The 24964-nt window shown below is 45.8% G+C and overlaps 1 protein-coding gene across 1 annotated transcript; it reads right to left on the reverse strand.

The window, feature by feature from the left end:
* Window positions 1-144: 144 nt before the first annotated feature.
* Window positions 145-23238, reverse strand: LOC109894806 (ankyrin repeat domain-containing protein 6). Its single transcript, XM_031828237.1, has 14 exons — window positions 23165-23238; window positions 15937-16004; window positions 15276-15434; window positions 9499-9597; window positions 8834-9031; window positions 8441-8539; window positions 8206-8283; window positions 7814-7918; window positions 7166-7579; window positions 6572-6876; window positions 6189-6333; window positions 1687-2014; window positions 1112-1464; window positions 145-946 (listed from the first exon to the last, which is right to left on the reverse strand). Exons 3-14 carry the CDS (start codon window positions 15420-15422, stop codon window positions 758-760), a joined length of 2460 nt encoding a protein of 819 aa, XP_031684097.1. The 5' UTR covers window positions 15423-15434; window positions 15937-16004; window positions 23165-23238; the 3' UTR covers window positions 145-757.
* Window positions 23239-24964: the final 1726 nt, after the last annotated feature.

Below are 24964 nucleotides of genomic sequence, written 5' to 3' on the forward strand. Positions count from 1 at the left end.
CCAGATCTTATTTAGGGGCTTCATAGCAAAGGGGGTGAATACAAATGCGCTCACCACTTTTCTGTTTTTTTATATTTTTTCATTTCATTTCACCAATTTGGACTATTTTGTGTTTGTCCATTACATGAAAACCAAATAAAAATCCATTTAAATTGCAGGTTGTAAGGGAATAAAATTGAAAAAAACGCCAAGGGGGTTGAATACTTTTGCAAGGCACTGTATAAGCAATAAATGGGAAAAACAAAGGGGACGTAGCAGATGTGATATTTCATTTTCAAATTAGTTACAATTAGGTTAAGGTAAGGGTCAAACCAAAGACAATCTATTATATTGACAAGATAGTCGAGTGACCACTAACATTGGTAATAAGTGTCCTCAAAGATGGAAGCACTGTATTGTCTTTGATGGAAGGCAGGCCAAAGGAGTCGAGATCAGGTGGGACTATTCTAGCCAATGAGAGGGCAGATACGCGTGTGAACAAAAGGCACAACTCAGATGAAGTTTTTTTTTTGTTTTAGTTGGCGAAATGCCACATGCGTTCACTTATATCAGTGCATTCATAACAACCTAACCATTTTGAAACTTTTATTTGATCAAGTAAGCAATTCAAGTTTTTCTTATTCAAATTCGACTCATTGTCCTCCATAAAAAATTCCTCACTTTGCGGTCTTATTTTCGTGGACAGATTTTGGGCAAAGTAAACCCTCTCGCTTCATCTCTTCCTCTGCTCAAACTCATGATGTCAGCCCGGTTGGCATCAACCCTCTGTGCTCCCATTGGTCATCCTGAGCTGTTCAAGCTCCTCCTCCAGGCTTCTAATTCGCTGCAGGAGTTCGGCCCTGTCCTGCTGTGCCCTGAGCTCTGCCTGCCGCTTGGCATCCTGGATCTTCCTCTCATACCAGCACTCCAGCTGAGTGGACACTGTCTCAAAGAACCTCTGGGTCACCTGCAACAAAGATACATGAAGTGAGTGAAGAAGAAGTTACCCCTTCTCCACACACAACCCCGTCCCAGAATCCAAGTGAAAAGGAATCATTGGTCCACAGCCCACCAGAGGGCAATGTGAAGCCTTTGATATAGTATTCACCACAGCTATCTTATCATCAGTTACCTCCATGGCGTGTAGGTTGTTTCTCTCCTGACTGAATGTGGGCTCAGGGGGTCTGTCCATGAAGAACTCTAGGGTCCTGGTCCCGACACTGGGTGGTCTCATCAGGCCGCGCGTCCTGATCCGGTCCCGGAGGTGCTTCTTGTGGTGCCAGCCATGGATGTCCTGGCCCCGGCCCTGCTTCCAGTTGCTGGTGGGAGACTGGGTGCTGCTGGAGCAGCCATCCCAGATCAGCCCCGGAATGTGATTGTCGAGCAGTTCTGGATGTTGACACCGGGTGGCGGTAGAGCTCAGGAGGATTCCTGGGTGATGGCGGTGAGCTAGCAGAGGGAGAAGAGTAGTGTTCTGGTCGTCATCTGAGAAGGGAGGAACGAGAAATGGAGCTTGTTTTTTCAAGCTTGTGCGTTTTCTAAATCAGAGGTGTAGGACCTAGACCTACTGTCAACCCCACAACTTCATCACCAAAAATGTTGGGACGAGGTTAAACAAATTCATACTTTTTTTTTTAGATTGTGACTTGATTTCTGGAACCACCTTCCCATGTCTCATTCTCATTTCATGCTCCTCCTAACACCCACCTGGTGATCTGTCCAGCTTCAGCTCAAAGTACTTCCTGCCCGACCCCTGGCCCTGATCCATTGCCGGACTGTGTGGTGCATTGTGGGTGATTGAAGGCGAGGGTGAAGGGCATGACAGCAGGTTGACGTAGTTAGCCAGAGAGCTGCTGCTGTCCCCAGAGACGACAGAGAGCAGGGGGAGGCTCTCTGAGTCTCCATCGTCCCCCACAGACTGCTCCACAGACGGAGAGGGGAGCAGCTTGTAGTACTGGGGGTGGGCTGGGAGGTGGAGGTCCATATCCTGGATCTGAGTCATGCACCACCTCTTCAACTCCTGGGTTGCTGCTGCCTGCTTGGGGTGTGAACCACAGAGAGACATAGAGGGGTCGTTCCACAAATTGTGTGCCTTCTGGGTAGTGTAACTTTTGATTTCACCTCATTTTAACATTCTTTCATAAAGAGCACATGTTCAAAAAACGTTTTTTTTCTGGTGGTTAAAGTGGTTAAGTGGTTAAATACAAATATTAATATACTAAGTGCCTATTAAGTGCCAAATAAAGTAACAGGGTTGACTGTAACATGGTTGAGGATTTCACCTTGAAACAGCCATTAATCCTTGGGGCGGGGGAAAGGAAGTTTGTTGTGTGCAACAGGGAGAGACAATTGAAAGTAAGCTTCACCACAAAACATTTTCAAAAAGAGTACAACCAGCTCACCTGCTTTTACACTATAGTTTTACTATTAGAAGTTACATTTTTCTTTAGAGACAAAATTTTTTAAAAAATAATAGTTTCAACACATTAAAATGAGAATTCAGTTCACATAACAGGGTTGACCTTAAAATGAGGGACAGATGTAAATGAATCACTAATCCCCATCAACTAAATAATAATTTTCAGAAATGACTTTTGTCAAAGCAACAAAATAACTAGGGCTTTACAAACCTGGAGAAATGTTGCAATTAAGTGGGATGAAATCTTAGAAGTCACAAAGGAGGAACATGTCCAAATGCTGAATGTCTTTATTCATCTTAAAAATCTGATTTATTAAATTCTCCATGTGGTCTATATTAAAAAGGCACATCAGCTAATTTAACAGCCTTTAAAAAAATTAAATGGTGCACAATTTCTACTTGAAATATCAAAGGGACACAAACCCAGGGGTTAGGATTAGGGTGACTAATGCCTGTTTTGTGTGTGGACAACCAGAGAAACATAGGGGTTAGGGTGACTGCTGCCTGCTTAGTGTGTGGACAACCAGAGAAACATAGGGGTTAGGGTGACTGCTGCCTGCTTGGTGTGTGAACAACCAGAGAAACATAGGGGTTAGGGTGACTGCTGTCTGTTTTGTGTGTGAACAACCAGAGAAACATAGGGGTTAGGGTGACTGCTGCCTGCTTGGTGTGTGAACAACCAGAGAAACAGGGGTTAGGGTGACTGCTGCCTGTTTTGTGTGTGGACAACCAGAGAAACATAGGAGTTAGTGTGACTGCTGCCTGTTTTGTGTGTGAACAACCAGAGAAACATAGGGGTTAGGGTGACTGCTGCCTGCTTGGTGTGTGAACCACCAGAGAAACATAGGGGTTAGGGTGACTGCTGCCTGTTTTGTGTGTGAACAACCAGAGAAACATAGGGGTTAGGGTGACTGCTGCCTGCTTGGTGTGTGGACAACCAGAGAAACATAGGGGTTAGGGTGACTGCTGCCTGCTTGGTGTGTGAACAACCAGAGAAACATAGGGGTTAGGGTGACTGCTGCCTGTTTTGTGTGTGAACAACCAGAGAAACATAGGGTTAGGGTGACTGCTGCCTGTTTTGTGTGTGAACAACCAGAGAAACATAGGGTTAGGGTGACTGCTGCCTGTTTTGTGTGTGGACAACCAGAGAAACATAGGGGTTAGGGTGACTGCTGCCTGCTTGGTGTGTGAACAACCAGAGAAACATAGGGGTTAGGGTGACTGCTGCCTGTTTTGTGTGTGAACAACCAGAGAAACATAGGGGTTAGGGTGACTGCTGCCTGTTTTGTGTGTGGACAACCAGAGAAACATAGGGTTAGGGTGACTGCTGCCTGTTTTGTGTGTGAACAACCAGAGAAACATAGGTGTTAGGGTGACTGCTGCCTGCTTGGTGTGTGAACAACCAGAGAAACATAGGGGTTAGGGTGACTGCTGCCTGTTTTGTGTGTGAACAACCAGAGAAACATAGGGGTTAGGGTGACTGCTGCCTGTTTTGTGTGTGAACAACCAGAGAAACATAGGGGTTAGGGTGACTGCTGCCTGCTTGGTGTGTGAACCACCAGAGAAACATAGGGGTTAGGGTGACTGCTGCCTGCTTGGTGTGTGAACAACCAGAGAAACATAGGGGTTAGGGTGACTGCTGCCTGCTTGGTGTGTGAACAACCAGAGAAACATAGGGGTTAGGGTGACTGCTGCCTGTTTTGTGTGTGAACAACCAGAGAAACATAGGGGTTAGGGTGACTGCTGCCTGTTTTGTGTGTGAACAACCAGAGAAACATAGGGGTTAGGGTGACTGCTGCCTGCTTGGTGTGTGAACCACCAGAGAAACATAGGGGTTAGGGTGACTGCTGCCTGTTTTGTGTGTGAACAACCAGAGAAACATAGGGGTTAGGGTGACTGCTGCCTGCTTGGTGTGTGAACAACCATAGAAACATAGGGGTTAGGGTGACTGCTGCCTGTTTTGTGTGTGAACAACCAGAGAAACATAGGGGTTAGGGTGACTGCTGCCTGTTTTGTGTGTGAACAACCAGAGAAACATAGGGGTTAGGGTGACTGCTGCCTGCTTGGTGTGTGAACCACCAGAGAAACATAGGGGTTAGGGTGACTGCTGCCTGTTTTGTGTGTGAACAACCAGAGAAACATAGGGGTTAGGGTGACTGCTGCCTGTTTTGTGTGTGGACAACCAGAGAAACATAGGGGTTAGGGTGACTGCTGCCTGTTTTGTGTGTGAACAACCAGAGAAACATAGGGTTAGGGTGACTGCTGCCTGTTTTGTGTGTGAACAACCAGAGAAACATAGGGTTAGGGTGACTGCTGCCTGTTTTGTGTGTGGACAACCAGAGAAACATAGGGGTTAGGGTGACTGCTGCCTGTTTTGTGTGTGGACAACCAGAGAAACATAGGAGTTAGTGTGACTGCTGCCTGTTTTGTGTGTGAACAACCAGAGAAACATAGGGGTTAGGGTGACTGCTGCCTGCTTGGTGTGTGAACAACCAGAGAAACATAGGGGTTAGGGTGACTGCTGCCTGCTTGGTGTGTGAACAACCAGAGAAACATAGGGGTTAGGGTGACTGCTGCCTGTTTTGTGTGTGAACAACCAGAGAAACATAGGGGTTAGGGTGACTGCTGCCTGTTTTGTGTGTGAACAACCAGAGAAACATAGGGGTTAGGGTGACTGCTGCCTGCTTGGTGTGTGAACAACCAGAGAAACATAGGGGTTAGGGTGACTGCTGCCTGTTTTGTGTGTGAACAACCAGAGAAACATAGGGGTTAGGGTGACTGCTGCCTGTTTTGTGTGTGAACAACCAGAGAAACATAGGGGTTAGGGTGACTGCTGCCTGCTTGGTGTGTGAACCACCAGAGAAACATAGGGGTTAGGGTGACTGCTGCCTGCTTGGTGTGTGAACAACCAGAGAAACATAGGGGTTAGGGTGACTGCTGCCTGCTTGGTGTGTGAACAACCAGAGAAACATAGGGGTTAGGGTGACTGCTGCCTGCTTGGTGTGTGAACAACCAGAGAAACATAGGGGTTAGGGTGACTGCTGCCTGCTTGGTGTGTGAACAACCAGAGAAACATAGGGGTTAGGGTGACTGCTGCCTGCTTGGTGTGTGAACAACCAGAGAAACATAGGGGTTAGGGTGACTGCTGCCTGCTTGGTGTGTGAACAACCAGAGAAACATAGGGGTTAGGGTGACTGCTGCCTGTTTTGTGTGTGAACAACCAGAGAAACATAGGGGTTAGGGTGACTGCTGCCTGCTTGGTGTGTGAACCACCAGAGAAACATAGGGGTTAGGGTGACTGCTGCCTGTTTTGTGTGTGAACAACCAGAGAAACATAGGGGTTAGGGTGACTGCTGCCTGTTTTGTGTGTGAACAACCAGAGAAACATAGGGGTTAGGGTGACTGCTGCCTGTTTTGTGTGTGAACAACCAGAGAAACATAGGGGTTAGGGTGACTGCTGCCTGCTTGGTGTGTGAACAACCAGAGAAACATAGGGGTTAGGGTGACTGCTGCCTGCTTGGTGTGTGAACAACCAGAGAAACATAGGGGTTAGGGTGACTGCTGCCTGCTTGGTGTGTGAATGAACACCAGAAATACATGTTGTCATGTTTTCAGAAGATGTGGGTTAGTGAAGATGTTAGTTAGAGATATTGTGAATACGTCTCAGACGTTATTACGAAGGGTGAATAAGGCCCTGGTTAAAAGGAGTACACTGTATAGGGAATAGAATGCCATTTGGGATGAGGATAGAAGGTATATAAGGGTGTGGTTGTGCCATGGAATACAATACCTGTCTCCTCTGTGCCTCCTCTCTGCCCTGGGCAGCTGTCTGGTCCATCCTGTAGAGACACTCCATCCTCTCTGCTGCCACCCTCTCCTGGGTCAACATGTCCAGCACTTTGATCTGATCAACACAACGCCGAACAGCAGCTATCAGTTAAACAGAATTCATGGTTGCATCTCAAATAGCATTCAAAAGTGTTGCGTTATAGGGGGAATATGGTGATAAAAAGGGGTTGAAAAATTGTTGTTGCAGCAAATCAAGTCGGACATTTTTAAGTGGATATGACAAACTTTAGAAGCCTTTCAAACCTCAAATACACGACACGTTTGCATTTCCTGCCGTGTAGGAAAATTCTCAGCCACAAAAGAGTGATCAAATTAAGACGCTACATCTGTATGTCATTCATGTCATTTCCACACAAATGTCCACACAAATTCGAGTGGAGGTTTACAGGCTGTACTTGCAGTTTGTCTTTCTGTATGAGACAGAAAAAGCCATGTGTGCAACAAAGTTGAATTGAATTGACTGGTAGCAGACAGGCCTGGTGTATGCTCTTGCGGTCCATCCTCCCAAGCCTTGTATAGACTTGCTCCTGAACCGTCAGCATCTGTGTCCTCATCTCCTCTTTAGTGGCGTTCAGCTCTCCCTCTAGCCTCTTGATCAGGGGCTTACAGTGGCAGCCATTGGCTGGGGCCTGACCAGGTGACACAATCATGTATAATTGTGATATTTGTTTTACATATTTTCTTTCAATTTCTTTCATTGGTTTCTTTCTAAATCTCTTATATTACCAATATCAACAGCAACAACAATACTTCTACTGTACTGTACCACTACAGGTATGGACACCCCACCCCTAGGGTTGAAACATTTCAATAACTTCAAGAGGAAATAAAAAGTTGGTAATGGAATATTCTATCTGGGGTTTCACGAAAACCTGGGAATTCTGGAAATGATCGGAATTTTGCAGCGTTGTGACTGACCTGTTTGACATTGCCGTCCTTGTCGCGGTACAGGGTGTATAGCTGATAGGTTTTGCCGTTGTGAGGCGGAGGGGCTTCATCATGTGTACACAGTCTGCTCTTCCTGTGGAGTTCGGGATGGCCATTCATTCTTCTTCTCGGAGTATCCTCTGCCAAGGCCTGGAAGAAGGAGACTTCATTGTCCATTATCTTGCAGAGAACAGAAATGGTCTTTATCCTCACAACCCAATCCCCTGAGACACCCCTAAGCACCTGTTCTTTGAAAAGCTTATGTCTTCTCCTTCTGTGGTAAGGGCTGGTTGGGGTGACTGATGTTTTACTGTAGTGAAGGCGGTGGTGATGATGGTGAGGCAGCCCTGCTCTGCTGGCCCTACGCTCACTACCGTGAGACGCCTCAGCCATGTACCCACTGTCCTGATGAAGGGAACAGCCAGGAGGCAGAGGTGAAGGAGAAGATAACTTTATTGTCCAATTGTACACAAAGGTCCATGAAGGTTCGACTACTGCTTTACCCCAACCCAATAAACCAAGAGGCACAAATAATGTAAACATCATATTTAACATTGGGTTGGCATACCCCCGTCTACTGTCATCCATTTTTTACCTGTCAATATACACCGCCTAATTTTACCCCCAGACAGCCTTTACCTTGTTGGGCAGAATTTCTTCTCTAGTGACAGACTGGGTTCTGCGTTCTGCTTTCAGCCGGTCCCTTTTCTTCCTCACCGTCCTTTCTCTAGTGAAACAGTGAACCTGACCAAAGCACAGGAGAGTAGAAAACGAACTATACTGTCTGTTGCTACCTCACAGTCCATCCAAGGTGGATAAAATGAAGAACAGACTGGATTACCGACTGGAAAAACTGACTACTCATCGAGGCGATGGGTGATCATCTGCACTCTTTATACTCCTTAATAAACTGTCACCCTTGGAGGGAAATGTAAGTTCACTAACAGGTGTTTTGATGCCAGAATCAGCTCATAATGTGTATCAGATAAGTGTGTCATTGGTCTATGTCCAAAGAAACATCTCATGCTGACCTGAGGAGCTCTGGCCAGCAGGAGAGACACGTCTTTGTGGTTGTAGTCTCTGGCCTTGTCCAGGGCAGTCTTCCCTGCCTGGAACACACAGCAATTAATTGAAAGGTCACGTTGCTGACAAGGTCCCTGCGCTGTTGACAATGCTCCTTTTAAATGCAACCCCCCTATATAGTACACTGGTCAGAAGTACAGCACTGTATGGTAATAGAGTAGCATTTGAGATACATCCACTTACGTTGTTTCGTGCGTTGCCGTCAGTCCCTGCCTCCAGTAGGAGCTGAACAGTTTTCTTGTGGTTTAGGGCAGCTGCCACATGGAGAGCAGTGTCCCCTAGCTGGGTATAAGGAAACAGACAGGTGACTAACCCTAACCCTATCCCCTAGCTGGGCACAGGGAAGAGTTGACTATAGGTGTGAGAGCAGTCAAAGGAGCCCACCCCCCTAGGGTTAGGGAGGATAAGCTGATCCTACATCTATGTAAAGGTTACCTCTACCCAGAGTTGAGCAGTCACTGACTGGACACAGTCTCTCACTGACTGGACACAAACTCTACTGTGGCATCAAACTAAACAAGTAATCAATGATGTGAAAGGAGCTGTAGTAACAATATAAATCAAGTTGGGACCTACCTGGTTTTTCTCCGTAACAGAGCATAAGGCGCCCACCAAAATCTTGATCATGGCCAGGTGATTGTAGCGTGCTGCCACATGCAAACAGGTGTCCCCCACATTGTTCTTGATGTCTGGTCTGGAGCCTCCCAGCAGCAGCACGTGGGCGCTCTGAGCATTGGCATTCTGACAGGCCAAGTGGAGAGCTGTGTTTCCTGCCTAAGAACAAACACACAAAGCCTAGTGTGGCAGAACCGAGCCGTCAAGGTGGAAAGTCTGTCGATGTGCCCTTGAGCAAGGCACTTAACCTCTCTGGGATAGGCGGGACAGTCGCGTCCCACTTGGCCAATAGCCAGGGAAAATGCAGAGCGCCAAATTTTTTAAAAATACTATAAAAATCTAACTCATTAAATCACACATGTAAGATACCAAATTATACCAAATCACTGCACCTATCCGGTGTATGTGACACATTTTTTTGAAAAATTCCAGCGACACCCTATTATAGTGCACTACTTCAAAAGGAGTGCACTACATAGGGAATAGGGTGCCATTTGGGATGCACACTGACAGTGGCATGTAAAACCTGTCAAGGCACCAGACAGAAAAACATTTCAGTCCTAATGATTTTTACCATCATTGGTCACAGATCTAGACCTAGCATATTCACATTTGAATTGCTGTACCTTGTTCCTGGCGTGAACGTCAGCTCCAGCCTTGACCAACAGTTTGACTGACTGACAGAAGCCATGCCATGAGACCTCATGGAGCGCCGTGTTGCCGTCCTATCAGAAACAGCGAGACGTAAAGCACTGTCATTAGAAGGAGTGAAGCATTTGTTTTTCTAATAATGTAATTTAATTCATTTGCCCGGACCTCATGTAGATTGCTAATACATTTCAGGTACATTACATTCCTCCCTGTGTTGTGAATGCTTGTATTTTTGGCCCTCCTGTACATTAAATAAAGGAAATGTGACTTTGTCTTCAGACTTGAAGATTCAGTGACATTTCAGTAACATTGCTTCAGATTCCTCAACATTTCATGTGACATTCAGAGTCTGTGTCCCACGTGGCGCACTATTCCCTTTATAGTGCAATACATTTGACCAGGGCCCATGGGGACCTGCAGTGTATTCGGAAAGTATTCAGACTCCTCGACTTCTCCATATTTTGTTACTTATTCTAAAATTATTCTAAACTTATTCTAAAATTTATGACATTTTTTTTCTTTCCTCATCAATCTACACACAATACCCCATAATGACAAAGCAAAAACAGGTTTTAAGAATGGTTTGCAAATATATTCACAATAAAACACTGAAATATCACATTTACATAAGTATTCAGACCCTTTAGTCAGTACTTTGTTGAAGCACCTTTGGCAGCGATTAACAGCCACGAGTCTTATTGGGTATGACGCTACAAGTTTGGCACACCTGTATTTGGGGAGTTTCTCCAATTCTTCTGTGCGATCCTCTCAAAGGATGGGGCCAACAGAGATGGTCGCCTCGCTTCGCGTTCTTAGGAAACTATGCAGTATTTGTTTTTTTTATGTATTATTTCTTACATTGTTAACCCAGGAAATCTTAAGTCTAATTACATACAGCCGGGAAGAACTATTGGATATAAGAGCAACGTCAACTTACCAACATTACGACCAGGAATACGATTTTCCCGAGGCGGATCCTCTGTTTTGGACCACCACCCAGGACAATGGATCGGATCCCAGTAGGGATCCTATTTCAGGGGCTGAGTCACTGGCTTACTGGTGCTCTTCCATGCCATCCCTAGGAGGGGTGCGTCACTTGAGTGGGTTGAGTCACTGACGTGATCTTCCTGTCTGGGTTGGCGCCCCCCCTTGAGTTGTGCCGTGGCGGAGATCTTTGTGGGCTATACTCGGGCCTTGTCTCAGGATGGTAAGTTGGTTGTTGAAGATATCCCTCTAGTGGTGTGGGGGCTGTGCTTTGACAATGTGGGTGGGGTTATATCCGAGACAGCCTACAGGGAGCCTACAGGGAGCCTACAGGGAGCAGGTGAGGGCCCTCGGAGTGTGGTGTCAGGAAAATAACCTCACACTCAACATCACCAAAACAAAGGACATGATCCTGGACTTCAGGAAACAGCAGAGGGAGCACCCCCCTATCCACATTGACGGGACTGTAGTGGACAAGGTGGAAAGTTTTAAGTTCCTCGGCATACACATCACGGACAAACTGAAAAGGTCCACCCACACAGACAGCGTGGTGAAGAAGGCGCAGCAGCGCCTCTTCAACCTTAGGAGGCTGAAGAAATTCGGCTTGTCACCAAAAACACTCACAAACTTTTACAGATGCACAATCAAGAGCATCCTGTTGGGCTGTATCACCACCTGGTATGGAAACTTCTCCGCCCACAACCGTATGGCTCTCCTGAGGGTAGTGAGGTCTGCACAACGCATCACTGGGGGCAAACTACCTGCCCTCCAGGACACCTACAGCACCCGATGTCACAGGAAGGCCAAAAGATCATCAAGGACAACAACCACCCGAGCCACTGCCTGTTCACCCCGCTATCATCCAAAAGGCGAGGTCAGTACAGGTGCATCAAAGCTGGGACCGAGAGACTGAAAAATAGCTTCTATCTCAAGGCCATCAGACTGTAAACAGCCATCACTAACACTGAGTGGCTGCTGCCAACATACTGACTCAAATCTCTAGCCACTTTAATAATACAAAAATGGATGTAATAAATGTATCACTAGTCACTTTAAACAATGCCACTTTATACAATATTTACATACCCTACATTACTCATCTCATATGTATATACTGTACTCTATACCATCTACTGCATCTTACCTATGCCGTTCGGCCATCACTCATCCATATATTTATATGTACATATTCTTATTCATTCCTTTACACTTGTGTGTATCAGGTAGTTGTTGTGAAATTGTTAGATTACTTGTTAGATATTACTGCACGGTTGGATCTAGAAGCACAATAATTTCGCTACACTCGCATTAATTGATGCTAACCATGTGTATTTGACCAATACAATTTGATTTGATTTGAAGCTCTGTCAGGTTGGATGGGGAGCATTGCTGCACAGTTATTTTCAGGTCTCTCCAGAGATGTTTGATCGGGTTCAAGCTGGGCCACTCAAGGACATTCAGTTACTTGTCCCGAAGCCACCCCTGCTTTGTCTTGGCTGTGTGCTTAGGGTCATTGTCATGTTGGAAGGTGAACCTTCGCCCCAGTCTGAGGTCCTGAGCACGCTGGAGCAGGTTTTCATCAAGGATCTCTCTGTAATTTGCTCCGTTCAGCTTTCCCTCGATTCTGACTAGTCTCCCAGTCCCTGCCGCTGAAAAACATCCCCACAACATGATGCTGCCACGACCATGCTTCACCGTAGGGATGGTGCCAGGTTTCCTCCAGATCTGATATTTGGTATTCAGGCCAAAAAGTTCAATCTTGGTTTCATCAGACCAGAGAATCTTGTTTCTCATGGTCTGAGAGTCCTTTAGGTGCCTTTTGGCAAACTCCAAGCTGACTGTGAATTGCCTTTTACTGAGGAGTGGCTTCTGTCTGGCCACTCTACCATAAAGGCCTGATTGGTGGAGTGCTGCAGAGATGGAAAGTTCTCCCATCTCCGCAAAGGAACTATGGAGCTCTTTCAGAGTGACCATTGGGTTCTTGGTCACCTCCCTGACTAAGGCCCTTCTCCGATTGCTCAGTTTAGCCGGGCAGCCAGCTCTAGGAAGAGTCTTAGTGGTTCCAAACTTCTTCCATTTAAAAATGGTGGAGGCCACTGTGTTCTTGGGGACCGTCAATGCTGCATAAATGTTTTGGTACCCTTCCCCAGATCTGTGCCTCGACACAATGCTCTACGGACAATTTCTTCGACCTCATGGCTTGGTTTTTGCTCTGACATGCACTGTCAACTGTGGGAACTTATATAGACAGGTGTGTGCCTTTCCAAATCATGTACAATCAATTCAATTTTCCACAGGTGGACTCCAATGAAGTTGTAGAAACATCTCAAGAATGACCAATGGAAGCAGGATGCACCGGAGCTCAATTTCGAGTCTCATTGCAAAGGGTCTGAATACTTATGTAAACTCGTTTTACTGTACATTTGCACAAATTTCTAAAAACCTTTGTCATTATGGGGTATTGTGTGTAGATTAAGAGGGAAAAAAGGAATTTATTCCATTTTAGAATAAGGCTGTAACATAACAAAATGTGTAAAAAGCCAAAGAGTCTGAATACTTTCCCAAATGCACTTTATACAGTTGAAGGTGATTGAAGTTTACATACACTTAATTAAGTTAATTAAGTTAATACACTTAGGTTGGAGTCATTGAAACTCGTTTTTCAACCGTTCCACAAATTTCTTGTTAACAAACTATAGTTTTGGCAAGTCGGTTAGGAAATCTACTTTGTGCATGACACAAGTACTTTTTCCAACAATTGTTTACAGACAGATTAGTTCACTTATAATTCACTGTGTCACAATTCCAGTGGGTCAGAAGTTTACATACACTAAGTTGACTGTGCCTTTAAACAGCTTGGAAAATTCCAGAAAATGATGTCAGGGCTTTAGAAGCTTCTGATAGGCTAATTGACATCATTTGAGTCAATTGGATGTGTAGCTGTGGATGTATTTCAAGACCTACCTTAAAACTCAGTGTCTCTTTGCTTGCCATGGGAAAATCAAAAGAAATCAGCCAAGACCTCAGAGAAAAAATTGTAGACCTCCACAAGTCTGGTTCATCCCTTGGAGCAATTTCCAAACATCTGAAGGTACCACGTTCATCTGTACAAGCAATAGTACACAAGTATAAACACCATGGGACTATGCAGCTGTTATACCGCTGAGGAAGGAGACGCGTTTTGTCTCCTAAAGATGAACATGCTTTGGTGCGAAAAGGGCAAATCAATCCCAGAACAACAGCAAAGGACCTTGTGAAGATGCTGGAGGAAGCAGGTACATAAGTATCTATATCCACAGTAAAGCGAGTCCTATATCGACATAACCTGAAAGGCCGCTCAGCAAGGAAGAAGCCACTGCTCCAAAACCGCCATAAAAAAGCCAGACTATGGTTTGCAACTGCACATGGGGACAAAGATCATACTTTTTGGAGAAATGGAGGTGTACCTGTGGATGTATTTCAAGGTCTACCTTCAAACTCAGTGCCTCTTTGCTTGACATCATTGGAAAATCAAAAGAAATCAGCCAAGACCTCAGAAGAAGAATTGTGGGCCTCCACAAGTCTGGTTCATCCTTGGGAGCAATTTCCAAACGCCTGAAGGTACCACGTTCATCTGTACAAACAATAGCACACAAGTATAAACACCATGGGACCACGCAGCCTTCTTACCGCTCAGGAAGGAGACACATTCTGTCTACTAGAGATGAACATACCTTGATGCGAAACATGCAAATCAATCCCAGAACAACAGCAAAGGATCTTGTGAAGATGCTGGAGGAAACAGGTACAACAGTATCTATATCCACAGTAAAACAAGTTCTATATCAACATAACCTGAAAGGCTGCTCAGCAAGGAAGAAGCCACTGCTCCAAAACCTCCATTAAAAAAGCCAGACTAAGGTTTGCAACTGCACATGGGGACAAAGATCAGACTTTTTGGAGAAATGTCCACTGGTCTGATGAAACAAAAATAGAACTGTTTGAACATAATGACCATCATTATGTTTGGAGGAAAAATCAGAAGAACACCATCCTGACCGTGAAGCACGGGGGTGGCAGCATCATGTTGTGGGAGTGCTTTGCTGCAAGAGGGACTGGTGCACTTCACAAAATAGATGGCATCATGAGGCAGGAAAATTATGTGGATACATTGAAGCAACATCTCAAGACAAGTTAAAGCTTGGTCGCAAATGGGTCTTCCAAATGGACAATGACCCCAAGCATACTTCCAAAGTTGTGGCAAAATGGCTTAATTAAGGACAACAAAGTCAAGGTATTGGATTAACCATCACAAAGCCCTGACCTCAATCCCATAGAAAATTTGTGGGTAGAACTGAAAAAGTGTGTGCGAACAAGGATGCCTACAAACCTGACTCAGTTACACCAGCTCTGTCAGGAGGAATGGGCCAAAATTCACCCAACTTATTGTGGGAAGCTTGTGGAAGGCTACCCGAAACCTTTGACCCAAGTTAAACAATTTAAAGGCAATGCTACCAAATACAAATTGAGTGTATGTAAACTTCTGACCCACTAGGAATGAGATGAAATAAATAAAAGCTGAAATAAGTCATTCTCTCTACTATTATTCTGACATTTCATATTCTTAAAATAAAGTGGTGATCCTAGCTGACCTAAGACTTTTTACTAGGATTAAATGTCAGAAATTGTGAAAAACTGAGTTTAAATGTATTTGGCTAAGGTGTATGTAAACTTCCGACTTCAACTGTACTGGGACAGATCCAGATTCAGTGACATTTCTCTCCCTCACCTTGTCCTGCAGGTCTAGAGCGCAGCCTCCCTTGATGAGTCCGTCTATGATATCACTGTTCCCCACCATGGCTGCTCGGTGGAGGGCTGTCTGGTGACCCTGTGATGACAGAAGGACATGGGCCTGGACTGCCTCCCTGTCACTCATCACTGCTCACTACTGTCAACACAACACACAGAATACTAACGTTAAACACACACGTGTACGCATGGACGCACACATGCATACACACGCACACAAATGCATGCACGCACGAGCACACACATCACTAATGTGCAACCCAACACACAACATACATTACACACTGAGGTTAAAATGATAAAAATGATAAAACTCTATCTCAATCACAAAAATAGTGCATCAACCTCCAACACGCAATCTAAGATAAAAAGCCATTCATCTCTATGTACCAAATGAAGTCTGGTATGATCACATAAAGATAGTGTAATGGGATGAAAAACTAATCTGGGTAACAAAAACATGATCTAATAGGGAATATTGTTTGCTGTATCAGATCATCAATAATGATTTCATTCTTTATGATGAATATATTTGATGAATATATTTAAAATATATTTAAAATCTAAATGGTCAATATGATGAATATATTTAAAATCTAAATGGTCAATATTTTTCATCTGATTTGAAAGCATTGTCTTACCTCATCCAGGATGTCCGTGTTCCAGCAGGATGTATGACCTTTAAAAAGGTCAGGGTGCAGCGGTATGCCTGAGAAAAGTCAAACAACAAACGGACGATTGATGGGCTCAATCCAAATACGTATTTAAAAAAATATATAATATGCCCTCTCCTTACAAAAGGCATTACAGCATTGTAGTAGGCAAATAAACATCGACTGAAGTGAGCTCAGCTAGACTGTAAACTGCAAATAGTCACTCGCTCCTCACACAACTGTAATCTGCTGCTCTCGGACAGAGTGCCCGCTGTGTGTGCACATCCACGTGCATATGTACATGGTCATGTGTGTATGCCAGCCAGTATGTGCATTGGTGAGTACGTATTATGTGTGTGTGTGTGTGTGTGTTGGCGAGTCTGTGGGTGTATGTGTCTACGTACGTATGTGTGTGCCAGCTAGCAGAATTAAAGGCAGTAAACAACCCCATGTATAATCCACAGGGGGGAAGCGGAGGAGATCCTGCTAGCTGGCTCTGCTATCTATCTGTTACAGATACAGGCTGGGAGTGGAACATAGAGCAGACAGGGAGCAGAGAGGGTTAAACCCTGCCCTGATACCACCACACAACTGCTCTGCCTCCAGACCACCCAGTCAGGAGAATAAGCTATAGGCACTGAAGTGAATTGTATGATCGCTATGGTTATAAACCTGTCGGGATTATAAAATGACAGGGTAAAATAGATTGCTATTATGCATAGTGTTTCCTCATATACCATTTGACTCGCCTCTGTCACTCCAATGTGTCCCAAATGGTACCCTATTCCCTTTACAGTGCATGGGGCCCTGGTAAAAATGAGTGCACTATAAAGGGAATAAAGTGTGATTTGGGATGCAACGCAAGTTTCCCCCCTTGGCTTAAGCCCTAATTAAAAATTATTCTCACTCTGCGTCTGTCCTCCCTCCACCTTGGACTATTAGGAGACACCTCCTGGTTTCATTTTTCTCCTCTCACTCCCTCTATCCCCCTCCCTATATTGCCTCTCTATCAATCACCCACTCAGTCAGAGAGTGTGACCAATGTGTGCATCAGATCAGTGCACAAGTGAGATTTACACCACAGAGACAGAGCTATGACAGCAACACAGTGAGATATCCATCCATTTAACAAACGCTTGATGGTAAAGTCTTCCAGTACAGTCAGAGAGGCAGGCAGAGGAGAGGAAAGGCAGTGACCCTGCTATGGGGCTTTAGCTGCCCTGTTCCAGATGTTGACTTCCTACCACTGCAGCTGTATACCGGGATGGACAGATGGAGGAAGGTTGAACTGGTTTCTGCTTGCTTTGCTGAATGCCTGGATCTACATTATGTTGTTCTAGTTATTTCATACAACAAACTGTGTGAAAAGTCTGCTCAGCTGATGTGAGAAGTGTATTTCACAATGTTTTTTGTACATCCACAGTCATATTGTCTTTTGCCTTGAGATTAGTAGCTGATTTGGTTTTGGGTGCCGAGATACGGTATGAAAGGGATGCGTAGTTTTCAATGAAATAGCCTTGTAGTTTTTTAAAAAATGGTTTTCAATTAGCAAAAATGTCATAAAAGGCATCTGGCACAAATGTGATGATATAATCGTCAAGCCATTCAAAAGATGAGGGGACAGGACCTGGAAGTATGACGTGGGACAAAGTCACTTGCACATCGTGTTACATTTTTATGTAAACACCTAAGAATTTGTCACAGGAAATGCAACCTTGGTGATGGCTACTTTGTCCCCCTGGGTGGTGATGTGTTGAGCCACATGGTGGACCGGTTGGTCTTTCTAGACTGGAGCAGTACAGAGGAGCAGTACAGCTATGAGGAGCAGTACAGACACTGCCAGGGTGGCAACATACTGATGGCTCATCAAAGACCAACCCTCTGAGCCGAGTTCCTCTCTAGGCTTCTTTCTTCTAGGGAGTTTTCCCTGGCCACTGTGCTTTCGCTTCTGCTTTGCTCTTTGGGGTCTGGGCCAGGTTACTGTAAAGCACTTTGTGACTGCTAATGTAAAAATGGCTTGACTATATGAGGTAAAGGAAACTCTAAGGAAAGGTTACTACTATTGCAAGTAGGCTACCTTCTGGTTGACACAGCTACATGGTTTTCATTGGACATAAGAAAGGTGTTCAGCATTTTCATTGGACAGAAGCAAGGAGTTCAGCATTTTCATGGGATAGAAGGAAGGTGGGCGGAGTGACGACATTGCCACAGTTTTTTTCTGGGAGTCCTGGAAGAAGTGCACTGAATCACTCTAGGACCTGGCTCCTCTCTCTCTTTCTGTACTTGGCCTCAATAAGACTCCTCTTTAATGCATTCTGATCTCTTTATGTACATGGCCTGACTCCAACCATAAAGGCTTCCGGCTGGCCAGGGGACCATACAATATAATCCCATCACAGTCAATGTCACACCCTGATCTGTTTCACCTGTCTTGTGATTGTCTCCAACCCTCACCAGGTGTCTCCCATTATCCGCTACCACTTAGCTCCTCGGCTTTTGAGCATTTCCAAGTTGGACCTTTGGAACGCCTACCATCTGGTTCGGATACCGGAAGGAGACGAGTGGAAGACAGCCTTTAACATGGCTAGCGGGCACTACGAGTACCTGGTGATGCTGTTCGGACTGACAAACACTCCCGCAGTGTTCCAGGCCCTGGTCAATGATGTACTCCGTTACATGTTGAACCGATTTGTTTGTCTACCTCGACAACATCCTCATTTATTCCCGGTAAGCTCAAGAGCCCGTCCTCCATGTCCGACAGGTGCTCTGGCATCACCTGGAGATCCAGGTTTTCATGAAGGCGGAGAAATGTGAGTTTCATCGCTCCACCATCTCCTTCCTAGGGTACGTCATCGCTGCAGGGAGTATTCAGATGGACCCTGAGAAGGTGAGAGCAGTGGTGGATTGACCTCAACCCACATCCAGAATGCATTGCAACGTTTCCTGGGGTTTGCTCATTTCTACCGTTGTTTCATCCGGGGTTACAGCACCCTTGCATCCCCCCCCTCTGCACTCACCTCTCCCAAGATTTTGTTCATATGGTCTCCAGCAGCTGACTGGGCGTTCTCAGACTTCTAGCAGCGATTCACTACAGCTCCCATCTTAATACATCCGGACCTGTCCCGTCAGCTCGTGGTGGAGGTTGACACCTCGGATGTCAGAGTGGGGGCTGTCATGTCCCAGCGTTCTGCCCAGGACCAGAAGATGAATCCCTGTGCTTTCCTTTCCCATCGTCTTAAACCTGCTGAGAGGAACTATGACGTGGGAAATCGTGAATTACTCACAGTTAAGATGGCGTTGTAGGAGTGAATGGCACTGGTTAGAAGGGGAGGAACATCAATTCTTGGTGGGGATGGACAATGTTTTTGGTGGGCCACCATGGTTCCTGACGTCTCCGCTTTCATTTCCGCCTGCACTGTGTGTGCGCAGAACAAGACTCCGACACAAGCTTCAGCTGGCCTCCTTCAACTTCTCCCTGTTCCTCACCACGCCTGGTCCTATATATCCTTGGACTTCGTCATGGGTCTCCCTCCATCACATGGCAACATAACCATCCTTATGGTGGTGGATAGGTTTCCCATTTTATCCCCCTTCCTAAGTTGCCCTCAGCTAAGGAGACGGCCCAGCTCATGGTGCAGCACGTCTTCCGGATCCATGGACTTCCGGTCGACATGGTCTCCAATCACGGTCCTCAGTTCTCATCCCGTTTCTGGAAGGCATTCTGCACCCTCATTGGGTCGTTGGCCAGCCTGTCCTCTGGTTTTCATCTCCAGTCTAATGGCCAGTCGGAGCGAGCCAATCGGGACCTGGAGACGACACTTCGTTGCCTTGTCTCCACCAATACCACCACATGGTCAGCAACTACTGTGGGTTTATATGCCCGCAACACCCTTCCCTGTTCTACTACTGGTCTCTCGCCTTTTTAGTGTTCCCTGGGATATCAGCCCCCGCTCTTCCTGGAGCAAGAGGAAGAGGTCAGCATACCTTCTGCCCAGATGTTCGTTCATTGCTGTCGTCATACCTGGAAGAGAGCCCAGGCTACTCTTCTCAAGACCACCTCCAGGTATCGACGACAGGAGGACCGCCATCATTTTGGGCAGAGGGTATGGCTTTCCACTCTGGATCTGCCCATCCAGGTGATGTCCCGCAGACTTTCCCTCCGTTTTATCAGCCCTTTCCCCATCTCTAAGGTCCTTAGCCTCTCTGCTGTTTGCCTTCTGTTGCCATCCAGTGTACATGGTGAGGCGCCTACTGAGTGTTCGACCTCGAGGCAGGGGATTCCAATACCTGGTTGACTGGGAGGGTTATGGCGTTGGGTGTTGGGTGTTGGGTCCCCGCCAGGAATATCCTGGACCCAGTCCTCATTGCAGACGTCTGCCGTCGACACCCCGGTCGTTAAGTCCCAGGGTAGGATACCAGGTGGCGCCCCTAGTGGGGGAGGGGGGGGGGGGGGGTACTGTCAAACCCTGGTCTGTTTCATCTGTCTTGTGATTGTCTCCAACCCCCAACAGGTGTCTCCCATTCCCTAATGTGTATTTATACCTGTGGTTTCTGTTTGTCTGTTGCCAGTTCATCTTGTCCCGTCAAGTCCTACCAGTGCGTTCCCGTGTACAATCCGCCTCCTGTGTCTGCATCTGGGTCTTACCCTGAGCCGTGATAGTCAGTCAGATTAAAGATGGTTGCCAGGGAGCATTTGTAGTCTGTGGTTCCTTTGATCCTCAGAAAGCCTATATGGTCTTAATCAGGGGGTTGTGTTGTGTGTACGTACGTACAACAAAGCACCCTTCAGCTCGGCTTATCCTTGTTCCTCCTTCAGTAAGGTTTCTTAGAACATCCACATCAAAGATATTCTAAAAGTCTGATCTCACATATCCTATTAGATTACCTGAATTTCTGGAACACCTGGGAATGTTTGTTAAGGTACCAGAATTTTGCAACCCTACATGATCTGAGTGATAAGGAGAGGGTTTTACATTCATCAAACCCCCAAACTATCTCCGTCTCTGGTACCCAGTGTTCATAGTGGTGGTGCTGATTCTCATCCCAGTCTCTGGGACCACCAGTTGTTTCACACATTTAATCTATTCGAACACTAGGATCAAGGGTTGTGGAAGACGACTGAGTTGATGATATAAACATGAATGAGTCTTTCCTTCTAGAGAAATTAACAGTGTACATTCTGCTGTGCGACCGTAACAAAGCTTGAAATATCCACTCCCAATCCAAAGAAATACTAGCTTTTAGATGGTGCGGCTGGCTAAAACATTGTCAAGAGGGTGGTCGCGGGTTTGTGAGACAGAGAATCTGATAGCAAGTGCCGGTAAGGACGCTATAGAGTTAAGCAAGTAGCTATACAGTTAAGCCTGTTGCTAGTATTATCTGTCTAGCTCTCTAGGTTAGCTGTACAAATACAATCGTTTGGGGGTGCTTATATTTGTCCTGTTACACACAAGTGTGTAATGGAAAGCCGGTCACAAGACGCAGGCCTCCTAATTGTCCCTAGAATTTCTAAGCAAACAGCTGGAGGCAGGGCTTTCTCCTATAGAGCTCCATTTTTATGGAACGGTCTGCCTACCCATGTCAGAGACGCAAACTCGGTCTCAACCTTTAAGTCTTTACTGAAGACTCATCTCTTCAGTGGGTCATATGATTGAGTGTAGTCTGGCCCAGGAGTGGGAAGGTGAACGGAAAGGCTCTGGAGCAACGAACCGCCCTTGCTGTCTCTGCCTGGCCGGTTCCCCTCTTTCCACTGGGATTCTCTGCCTCTAACCCTATTACAGGGGCTGAGTCACTGGCTTGCTGGTGCTCTCTCATGCCGTCCCTGGAGGGGGTGCGTCACCTGAGTGGGTTGATTCACTGTTGTGGTCATCCTGTCTGGGTTGGCGCCCCCCCCTTGGGTTGTGCCGTGGCGGAGATCTTTGTGGGCTATACTCAGCCTTGTCTCAGGATGGTAAGTTGGTGGTTGAAGATATCCCTCTAGTGGTGTGGGGGCTGTGCTTTGGCAAAGTGGGTGGGGTTATATCCTTCCTGTTTGGCCCTGTCCGGGGGTGTCCTCGGATGGGGCCACAGTGTCTCCTGACCCCTCCTGTCTCAGCCTCCAGTATTTATGCTGCAGTAGTTTATGTGTCGGGGGGCTGGGGTCAGTTTGTTATATCTGGAGTACTTCTCCTGTCCTATTCGGTGTCCTGTGTGAATCTAAGTGTGCGTTCTCTAATTCTCTCCTTCTCTCTTTCTTTCTCTCTCTCGGAGGACCTGAGCCCTAGGACCATGCCCCAGGACTACCTGACATGATGACTCCTTGCTGTCCCCAGTCCACCTGGCCATGCTGCTGCTCCAGTTTCAACTTCCACCTGACTGTGCTGCTGCTCCAGTTTCAACTGTTCTGCCTTATTATTATTCGACCATGCTGGTCATTTATGAACATTTGAACATCTTGGCCATGTTCTGTTATAATCTCCACCCGGCACAGCCAGAAGAGGACTGGCCACCCCACATAGCCTGGTTCCTCTCTAGGTTTCTTCCTAGGTATTGGCCTTTCTAGGGAGTTTTTCCTAGCCACCGTGCTTCTACACCTGCATTGCTTGCTGTTTGGGGTTTTAGGCTGGGTTTCTGTACAGCACTTTGAGATATCAGCTGATGTACGAAGGGCTATATAAATAAATTTGATTTGATTTGATATTTCTTGTCTATCCATACTCCCCCTGAGACTCGGGCAGGCAGTGCGGTCATCATTGTACAGCGTGGCTGGCGCAATTAGGGTTAACCTCCTTGCTCAAGGGCACAGCAGCAGAGTTTTGTACATTTTCGGATCTGGTATTCCAATCAGCAATCTTTTGGTAACTGGCCCAGCGCTCTAACCTCGAGGATACCTTTCGCCCCTAATATACAGTATAAAGCTTCCTATCACAATGTAACCCCTATTACTCTGGAGTGATTGGTTATGATGGCAGATTAAAATAAATAGGTTTAAAGCAAATGACTGGGAGAAAAGTTGCTTTCATTGAACGCGTGCACAGCTATTAGCCTGGGTAAGCATTTGCTATCACTGTCTCCACTAAGCAATTTAGAACAGTCTTACACAAAAGATTAGTGAAGACTTCACTGAGCTTTTGAAAATATGTTAATGCAGCATTAAGATCATCCCCCCCACACACACACACCCCCACACACACACACACTGAGGTCATCCACTCTCCTAACACATCTGGTGTCTTACCGCGCCAGCCAAGCAGTCCCAGGAGTAGTGTCTGGATGAGGAGGGGAAGACCTTGACACTCAGCTCAGTGAACACTAGAGACAAATACAGATTTGCCAAGGGATTGCTATCAGTATCTACACAAATGTGCCAAATTGCATAGGTTACATCAGAAAAACACATTTGAATGTTCCATAATTAACAAAGCTGTGAAATTTTACATACGAATTTGCAGTATTGAAGTATGTTTGGCCTTAGTAATACTATTTTCTTTGCATGTGATTACAAATAGAGGTGGAGTAATGGTAGAGAAATACTACTTAAGTATACTCGGCTTAATTGGTCAACTCAGTGCGGTGCAATCGTCCTGTCCACTTCTCATCCAGCAACTTCTCATCCAGCTCCACAAGTAAATGTCATTTGAAAACACTCCTAAATGAGACAACCTCTATAAATAAAGGATACATAAATGCAAAGAATGAACAAACATATACAACATGATTTGTGAGAAGAAAATCAGTTTACTCACTGTGTCCCTGGACCCCTCGGCGTCAGTGTGTCCTAGAGTTTAACCCAGCTGCTGCTCTGGAGCATCAGCTGCACGCTTCCTGAGAGAAAGAGAGCGAGAGAGAGAGAGAATGGGAGAGAGAGGAGAGATAATAAGAGAGACAGAGACAGAGAGAGAGGGGATAGATATAAATGGGAGAGAGAGGAGAGATAATAGGAGAGAGAGAGAGAGAGAAAGAGAGAGAGGGGAGAGATATAAATGGGAGAGAGAGGAGAGATAATAGGAGAGAGAGACAGAGAGAGGGGGCTATCACACTGTCAAGCCAGTATAGTTCTCACCCTCTCAGCTGTAGCTCTACTATACCCCTTCCAACCCCACCACTTACTACACCCCAACCGATGCCGTATCACAATGGATTTAGTTTAATCACATGCTTGTATATGTGGAGTGCCATGACAGATTAACACAGACCGGGCGGTACACTCGCCTGTCATCATTATTGTCCGAGACATCACATTCTCTGCAGCTATCTAGGCAGAGAGTGATGTATCATCGCTCTCAAGGGTAGACTGGGACAAAAATCCAGCCCTGGCATTTTAAGCACACCAGCCACATCACCGCGCGTGATCTCCTCTGTTGTCACTCTGTCTGTCTTTGCTACTACTTGTGCTCCTCTGTTGTCACTGTCTGTCTGTCTGTCTGGCAGTACATATAGTGTCAACATATTAAGGAACTGGCAGTACATTTGTGTCTCTCTGTTTTCTTCCTACCTCCACTGCACCCACCTGTGAGCTGTCTCTGCTAAGCCTAGCATCCTTTCCCACAGCACTGTTACCAGAAGACCAGCGGACCACAATGCCTGAATGAATAAACACATTTAGAAGATCAAGAACAGAATGACTGAATAAATAGATGACCATTGGCTCACTTTACCTTATAAAAGTGCCTGACTTTCATACATGTGCCCCCCAATCTTAAGGGTTAATTACTATTACATACATAATATAGAGCTAAAATATGAATACCAACTGGTAGTACATGTGTGTCTCTCTCTCTCTTTCCTACCTCCACTGCACTTGACTGCTGCAGTAGCAGCTGAGCTGTCTGTGCTGCTAAGCCTAGCATCACTGTAACAAGAAGAGCAGGGGACCACACTGACAGTACTGAGCCTTAAACCCTAATAAACCATTTATAACGCATTTACAAACCATTTATTAATCATTACTCCCACATTTGTAAGTGTTAGTGAGCTAGTTATTCACACAGGTATTTACAGTGCCCTCTGTAATTATTGGGACAGTGACACGTTTGTT

The sequence above is a fragment of the Oncorhynchus kisutch genome, linkage group LG7, assembly GCF_002021735.2.
Source record: "Oncorhynchus kisutch isolate 150728-3 linkage group LG7, Okis_V2, whole genome shotgun sequence".
Lineage (NCBI taxonomy): Eukaryota > Metazoa > Chordata > Actinopteri > Salmoniformes > Salmonidae > Oncorhynchus > Oncorhynchus kisutch.

Bases quoted from the DNA above. Each gene is read 5' to 3' on its own strand.
- LOC109894806 (XM_031828237.1), bottom strand. From the start codon at position 15,422: ATGAGTGACAGGGAGGCAGTCCAGGCCCATGTCCTTCTGTCATCACAG. The intron at 6,334-6,571 runs GTAGCGTCTTAA...TTCTGTTTAACT, and splicing joins GACATGAATGACATACAGAT to GATAGCTGCTGTTCGGCGTT. The intron at 2,015-6,188 runs GTATTGTATTCC...CACCCCAAGCAG, and splicing joins AGGAGGCACAGAGGAGACAG to GCAGCAGCAACCCAGGAGTT.